The sequence below is a fragment of the Rutidosis leptorrhynchoides genome, chromosome 1, assembly GCF_046630445.1.
Source record: "Rutidosis leptorrhynchoides isolate AG116_Rl617_1_P2 chromosome 1, CSIRO_AGI_Rlap_v1, whole genome shotgun sequence".
Taxonomy (NCBI): Eukaryota; Viridiplantae; Streptophyta; class Magnoliopsida; order Asterales; family Asteraceae; genus Rutidosis; species Rutidosis leptorrhynchoides.
Window position 1 is genome coordinate 47,668,144 of NC_092333.1, and position 8,592 is coordinate 47,676,735.

The following is an 8,592-nucleotide window of genomic DNA, read 5'->3' on the forward strand; positions in this document are numbered from 1 at the left end:
ATTAGCTCATTTTAAAGATATTATTTGGAATCATTCATGGCATATTTCAAAGGACGTTGCATTCAAGTCGTTGAGTTCAGTAAAAATTATGATTAAGTAAATGATAGATTAGATCATTTGTAGATAGATAATATGAAATGGTATGATTGCCTGTCAACTTTCGATGTAATGAAAGTTTGTCATTTAAAAAACGAATGCAATGTTTGTAAAATGTATCATATAGAGGTCAAGTACCTCGCGATGTAATCATATGTTATTGTATTCGTTCTTATGGATTAGGACAGGTCTTTACAACAAAGTACTTATGCGTAACCATGATGTCATCAATCCATGAACATGAATAATTTTCCCAAAAAAAAAAAAAAAAAAAAAAACTATCACGTCATTTCTCATTTTGTGAGGTTTTGTTTTCTTCTTACACTTAAATTCCTTCCCTTTACATCATGCTTAACAGCGATGAAATCTTCCATGATCTCTGTTTCTAACTCAAAATCGTTTTCTACGTGAATCGTATGGTATGGTATGTATGCCCTGCAAGAACAAAAAACGAAGCAAGGAGCTATCATAGTTTGTTGGACAACAAGTGACATTTACATGAGAACCGGTTGTTCGCCTTCAAGCTCTGATATAACGATGAGAGAATCCGTTAGTTCAAGGGATAAAGGCTCTGACTTCGGAACTGGGTTGATAACCTGCACAAATCCATATATTTCAACAAAGTTTTTTTTTTATACAAGTGATACGGCGTAGTAATTAAATAATAGTAATAAGAAATGTATACAAACTCACCTTCTTATTGTTTTTCACATAACCAATGGCTACTTCTCTCCTCAATCGTGCTCTTTCTGTCAGCTCAGAAAATGACAAGTGCTCGTCCTTCTGCATGTAAAGACCAATGTCCTGCACAACATAATGCATTAACGTCTCAATATTTACACTACCAAGTGTCAAATTAGATATTTACATCATGACAAATAACAACTATCATTATTGAAAACTAATTTAACTTTAAGGGAGCAATTTTAACCCATTGATGTTAACAAGGTTTGCAAGTAATGTCAATTTTAACAGGTCAAACGCATAAAGTCAAAAGGAACTTAAGTACTTAACTAATAACAAGACTAGTCAAACGAGTCATCTAAGGCACAGGCAAGTATTTGACAATATAAAAATACCAGGCTTAATTGCTTAAATCTTTGGAATGATGGTTGTGAAATTCTTATTAATAATAGAGGTGCAAGAGAAAAAGATGACATGCGGCTAGTCCCAACTCTTAGTCTCGTAATCGGTCAGAGAGCGAGTGGTGCATTGTTGCAGACCTCGGAATTACTCAGCGAGTACTCGTTTTTCAAAGCTCGAGAGTATCTGGCAAGTACTCATAGTCGAAACTAGATCAAACTCGGTCAAACTCGGCCAGAAATCAGGATTACTCGGAAGATCGGTCAAAACTCAGCCAAAACTCGTACTTACTTGAAAAATCAGTCAAAATTAGTCAAAACTTGGTCAAAATCGGTCAAAGTCAAACTTAGTCAACATGTACACCTTAAAAAGTGAATACTCCCCCAGTAGCGATTTTTGCAAACTTGCAGTGGTGTGAGAATTACCTTGACATAAATTTCGTCACCATCTGCATCCAAGATGTCTTTCCAAACTGCATTCAATTCACTGTTTTCCGCCACTGACGTTCAAAACATAAATATAATTGAATTAGTTAAAAAATTATTATCAACCTTTGAGCATATCCAAACCCGAAAGAAAAAAGATAAACCTAAACTTCATATATAACCTTGAGCTGTAACGAGGCTCATAATTTCCTCAGCTGCTATGTATGTTAATGATGGCTTGATTCTTGTAATCTAAAGGCCGTTAACATCCATTTCAGCTTATATAAATCAAAAATAATGAAAATGAAATTTATTTATATAGCAATGAACAAAATACCTGTTTTCCCAGTGTTGAGTCAACAATTTCTGCAACCAGATTTTGAACCTTAACACCTAGCTTCTGGCAAATGCTTTCGGCAAGAAGAAGAGAATAAGCAGACTGCTTATCAGCACCCGATGGATCTGTAGTAACCAATTGAGTAAGGTTTAATCCTGTGCAGTTTTTGATAAAAGATAATAAAAAACTAGAAAAAAAAATAACGAAACGGTACCTTCAAGCAGCCACTCTCGATCAGATATTACAACTACAGAGAAAGGAACATCTTCTCCTTTCTTAAGAGACTTTTGAGTATGTTCAATCGTCTCTTTCAAAGTATCATAGTTCCTAGGGTTTCCAACCTGTTCACGCAGTGAACGTTTATGAGCTACATAAAGTAATCTCAACCTATATTTATCTATAAATGAGTCTATTCCAGCCTTAAATAATATGAGCCGAGTGGGTAAACTAAAACAAGAAACAAAAAAAAACAAAAAAAAACAGACAAAAATCGTCTAATGTTTATTTTTAATGCTTAAAACCTCTTACAAATCCTTCATACAAATAGATTATTATTGAAAAATAGTATTACTTTCCTAACCATCAGTGTTACAAAACTCGGAATTACTTGGCGAGTACCCGGGTTTTGCAACTTAGGGAGTACTCGGCAAGTTATCGCTTAAACTCGGCCAAAATTCGGGATTATCGGAAAATCGGTCAAAATTCGGGATTACTCAGAAAACCAGTCAAACTTGGTCAACATCCAAGTATTCCCCGAGTTGCCGAGTACTCCCTAAAAAGTCGCGACCGAGTACCCCCGAGTTGCTAACCATATTGGACACGCTAATTCTATATGGAAACTACAAAAAAAAAAAAAAAAAAAAAAAAAAGGTTAGAACTTGTTTCAGGTCAACCTGATCCCTTCCACATATTCGCCCATATTGACCCGTGAGCAAACCCACCCATTATGTCACATCTATTATCAAATAAGAGATCTAGTCAAAGAGGAAAAGGGTAAATACATATATTGTACCTTGTGGACGACTTTGACGTTTTTCAACTTGCGTTGACTAGACATTTTGTACGCGATTTCTCTGTCCGCAATCGGCACATCCGACAAAATTTCCTACATAGATTAACTTAAATTTTGACTAAATGATAACCGATATGCATGAACATTAATACGAAGTACACAATAACACGACATACAACAACACTTCCAGGTCCTATGTAAACATCGTATTCTTGAATCATTTCCACGACATCTGAGCGCCAGCCAAGCAATAATATGCATTCTTTGGGTCCCACACTCCAGTCTGATGCCTGCAAATATAAGCCAAATTTCTTTTTATAAAAAAAATCCTTAAAACCCAATATGGTTGTTGCAAATGAGAAAGTATTACCTTCGAACCTGATTTTGCTGGACGTTTAACTATTTTCTCCAACCGTGCTTTCGCCATCTGAAGCGCATTATGTGGAGCTTCTTCACCAATGCTTTTTAAAACTTCAAGATCGTGAGGGTCAACTTCGTGTTCTTTAATCGAATTAAAATATGAAAGCTGTGTTGTTTTCGTCCCGTTAACAGGTGCAATGAATAATACCTATAATAAATGCAAAGAACAAATAGGTAAGCACTTAATCAAATAAGGTACAAAGGTATAGAGTAAGGTTCACTCTGCCACATACTTTGTCATCTTCGCCTAGAACCTCATTGTCCATTGGATGAAAGTTCATCTTCCCTTTCTTATAAAGACCACAAACGACAGCCTGAGAAGAAATTCGATGTATATAAAGATTAAAGGATACATGAAACAAAAATGAGATTCAATATGAATTAGAAATTACAGAGAGAAGAACTTGTTACATTAGATAATACATTTACATTTATATTCTTAATTTAAAGAGAGGATAAAATGCATTTTTTTCAACTTAAAATTATATTTTTATAGTATAGTATAGTAATAAAAATAGTAATAGTAATAGTAGTAATAATAATAAATGTTTACCTCTTCAAATCCATTTCTTAACTGCCAATACTTCAACCCTGTTAGATGAGGAAAACTGCAAAGATTGAAGACATTTTCTGCAAAACAAGTTCATCATCAGTAATCTACGGATCATAGCTGTGCGCATAACAAACAGGAAATGCAATATAAGATACACTTTGAAGGCTTTATATGATAGGATGACATTCTTGAATTCCTCAGTTGTTAAAGAGGCGTAAGATTAAAACTATTTTATCCTGATCCCAAAAGCACATTTAAGTTTTCAGAAAAAATAGAAAGTTACTAATTTCCAGTAAGTAGTAAGAGCTTACTTCGGTAATTAAGCAGATGTCGATAGATCTTTACAAGCCCTTTTTGCCTAGAACATTGAACAAATAATTTCGATGTCACATTTTCCACGGGCTCTACTTTTAAACCTGAGATTGACTTTAAGAGATCACATGTATTGGAACTTGAAACCTGGAAACATTAAAAATAAAAAAATTGGTTCTTGAAATATCGTCTTATAGTTCATAAAAGATTGGAATATAAAGTATAACCTCGACTATTGCAGGAACAGATTCCATGTCTGAAATAGGTTGGAGAGCAAGTACAGATAAAAATGCATCAGTATCAATTCCATACCTAACATCCAAAACCGTAATTAGTAAGATTAACAATGTTTAAATAAACTTTACTCATTCAAAAATAGTAATTTATTTAAATACTGATTTAGAACTATATAATAATAATATGGTAATTCAGTTTTTGAAGCCTTGCCTATCACTCTTGGTTGGCAAGATTATTATGGCACGTGCTTTATTGGCTGCTGCCCTTTGGAATGATTTTGTTAAACTTAGACTGCAACTGCATAACAAGAAACTTAAGGTTAAACATAATACAATAAAAAAAAATTATATATTACTTATCGCTTGATGTTATACAAAACGATGAAACGAATAGCATGTTAAATTACAAGAATACAGGCATACCTCTTTGTGAGGACGTCTAAATGATAAAGATCTTTGGCAATATGATCAACGGTTTTGTCCATTTGCTTCCTTGGAATATCAGATAAAAGAAGAATTCGCTGCCTCCTATATATATACAATTTTAACATGTGCTACACTTCAAAGTATGTGCATAGTACTTGAATGGTGTATATTTAAAAAAAAAAAAAAAAGACATTACCTAGTTCTAGCTGTACCTAATAGCACAGAAAACTCATGATACTTGTTTAGCTGCTTCAATATGAAGCTCAAATGACTATTAACTCCACAAATGATAATATGATCACTCTCTAAAACTTGCACTTGTGCTCCTTCTCTAAGCTTTTGCATGTTATGCTGTACAAACAGGCGTAGTATTTTAATCATGTGTTAAGATTCAGTTTTATGGGTCGAAATTGGCTTGATTTGAAACGGGCCAGGTCGGGTTTAGTTGACCACCCACAAACAATTTATTGTCCACAACCATACATTTTACAGCAATTTTTTGACCCGATAGAGATGGAAAAAAGCCCAAATCAACTCATTTATATAAAATGGGTTGAAATTGCCACCATTGAACGCTTGAAGAACTTACCCTGAACTGTTCTGTCATTGTGCCTAACAGGCGAGAATAAAACAAAATGCCCCATATAGCAAGAACAAACCCAATAACACGCTCCACCCTAGTTTTTTGCTGCATACAGATGATTGTATCTATAAGTATCAAAAATAGATTAATTTATTTTGTAACTGGTTGATACTGAAAAAAAAAAAAAAAAAAAAAAAAAAAAAAAACTCACTCTTAGATGAGTTGATGAGGAGCACAAACATGCCCAAGCTTCCCAAAGACAATCCTCAAATGACTGTGTTCTACCCCTGCATTATTCAAGCCAAGGATCTTCAATTTACCGTTTAATATAAGTATAAAGAATGCTTGACTTTGACTTTGACTTTGACAGACTTTGACATTGAGAAAATACCTAAAACACCCCTTAATAAGAAAATTTAAGATCATACCTGTACTTATAAAAGAGTAAACCACCAATAAAGACAAATGAGAAGCAAGCTCCAAAAAGCACAATCAAGAACCTGAAGAAACAAGGATGAACAATAATCAAATGGCAAATTCAACAGAGAAGTCATTTAAAATTAACTTTTTTTCTTAAGAAAGTGCATATTTTGGTGAACTTACGTAGACACATTTCTCTCAAGCTGTATGTTGAATAAATACGCGAGGCGCGAAAAGTTCCATTTGATGTCATGAAAAGATGGAAAAGATACATCTAGTCTAAGAGGTGTAGGTTTATCCATAGAATTAGATATACAGGCAAATGGCAAACTTGTTGCAGCAAACGAATTTAATACACGAGATAGTATATTTTGTAAACCAACAATCACTAGTTTTCCATTATTTTGTTGTATAAATCTGGCAAGTAAGCAAGACGTGAATACAACCATCATGATCTTTGCCTGATGCACCTGCACAATGAATTAATTCATCTGTTTAAATGGATTCAGGTTTTATATAATGAATGCCTCACGTATAATGTCCACCTGAGGGTTATCTGGTAATTTTACTTTCAGGATATCCGACTCGGGACCTATCTTCTCCGAAATTTTTATTGGTTTCTCTGCCAAAAAATTAAAAAAATGAATCAAATTATGATCAATATGGTAACTTAATGATCTACTTACATATTAATCAAATAGATGTGCCTATTGAATTCGATAAAGTGAAGTATTGACTGAATTTTGTATATAATAACTTGGAATTATGAAAAGTAATTCAAAAAACGTTTGCACGTAATTTGATACTACACCTTGACAATTCTTGATCACGCAATTTGCACGTAAGATCGAAGAATGGATCCAGCAACATGACAACGGGATCGATTCTCTGAAAGCATCATAGAATATTTGTTCAGATAATCAGATTCCAATCATATTCAAAACACAAATCTAGACTTCCTTCACAAGTATATGCAAGAATTAGAACATTATTGCTGTCAATGGTATTAGATAACATTATAAAAAACTTATTTTTATAGTTCTATTACTAAATTTCACAACTTTATTGATTGTGTAGCCAACTATCGGGTCTGTTTCTACTTAGTGGCGATACGATGGATAAAGTTGTCCTAGACCTCTTAGCAGATAGTCAACCATCTACATTGAAAGAACACAACAAAATGGACAAAGTCCATAAATTGGTAGTTGGGCCCCCAATACTAGAACCTTGATAAATTGAGGAAGTCTGAGCTGGCAAACTGCACTAAAAGTCCATAGAGTGCCGCAACTCACAAAAAAACAATCATCCCATTTTGAATTAATAATTTCCACCATTTAAACGCTGGAATCATTACATAGGACACACGCGTACAAACCAGGAAAAGGGTTGTAATGTTTTCACTGTCTTGTGGGAAAAAATAATAAGATAAAAATTTGTTATTGTAATACATCCTTGACTATTAATCACATCTTCAATTGGTAAGCCATGGGTTATGTGATTAATATAAGAAGATATGCTACTATACGTTTAGATTTGGAGAATGTGTTATAACTTATAATCAAGGACATATAACACAGTATATCGGTAATTATAATCAAAAACAGAGGACGTGTTAGTCGGTAATGTATATCCAAAGCTGATCAGGTACACGAACAAAATGAGAAATAAAAACAATTTCAACTTTCAAACAAAATGAATACTGCAACTGAAAATGACCTGTAAACGACCCACGATGAACTAATATATAACTCAAGCATTTATACATCATCAACTTTTGAGTAACTCAATTCATCCTATAATATCACTAGATAACATAACATCCCACTTCTTCCTTGAAATTGGTTTTAAATCCATATTAGTCACCAAAGGTTGTGGCTTGACACTATTCCTCATTGGATCCGAATTCAAACTATGTAAGATAAAATTCATGTTTTGAGATATATTAGTCTAGTTAGCTAACTCGATTGTGGGAAGAAGACAATCAAGAAAAGTATAAATTTGTATATACTAAAAATGGAATGTAATTCACATAATTTGTTTATTCAGCACCCTCAAATAACAAACAAATATACCCTCATTGAAGTATGAAACAACTGATATAACAGTGTACGTACTACAATATGAATTCAAATATATTATATATTATAATTATAATATGAATATGAATATGAATGAATAAAACTGAATCAAATTACTGAATTAAAATTACCTCTTGTAACGAGAAACCCTTGAAAAAGATTGAATTTTGGGGGCAATCCATGGCTGAAACTTATTATGCAAAATAAGCATCTCACTTACTCCGTATCTCTCTCGCTCTACAAACAGAGAAGACACAGGGGTAAAATAAATAAAGACATTTTTGATAGTATTTGGGAAGTTTATTTGTATATATTTTGATTTGTAGTTAATTGTAAACAACCCAGCTAAAAAATGTGTTGTGATGTGATTTAAGGAGTAAGAATTGATAAAAAGTTTGGATTTTTGTGAGTGGGTTTAATTGAAATTTTGTTGGTGAAAGAAAGTGGAGAGTGGAGATACAATCAAGAAACAAGGCTCGCTTTCTATTTCGTTGCTTCTAATTTCATATTCAAACGGAAGTGCAATTTTTTTATTTTTTTTAATTATTATTATTATTATTATTATTATTATTATTATTATTATTATTATTATTATTATTATTATTATTATT

The 8,592-nt window shown here is 33.0% G+C and overlaps 1 protein-coding gene across 1 annotated transcript; it reads right to left on the bottom strand.

Moving 5' to 3' along the window:
• Nucleotides 1–218: 218 nt before the first annotated feature.
• On the bottom strand, nucleotides 219–8,357 carry LOC139859613 (putative ion channel POLLUX-like 2). The gene is made up of 23 exons (XM_071848394.1): nucleotides 8,113–8,357; nucleotides 6,715–6,791; nucleotides 6,449–6,525; nucleotides 6,087–6,373; nucleotides 5,912–5,983; nucleotides 5,695–5,770; nucleotides 5,490–5,588; nucleotides 5,097–5,251; nucleotides 4,898–5,002; nucleotides 4,686–4,772; nucleotides 4,466–4,550; nucleotides 4,238–4,385; nucleotides 3,927–4,003; nucleotides 3,607–3,687; nucleotides 3,324–3,521; nucleotides 3,130–3,243; nucleotides 2,954–3,046; nucleotides 2,156–2,282; nucleotides 1,942–2,066; nucleotides 1,787–1,856; nucleotides 1,605–1,678; nucleotides 790–900; nucleotides 219–692 (listed from the first exon to the last, which is right to left on the bottom strand). Exons 1-23 carry the CDS (start codon nucleotides 8,190–8,192, stop codon nucleotides 591–593), a joined length of 2,520 nt encoding a protein of 839 aa, XP_071704495.1. The 5' UTR covers nucleotides 8,193–8,357; the 3' UTR covers nucleotides 219–590.
• Nucleotides 8,358–8,592: the final 235 nt, after the last annotated feature.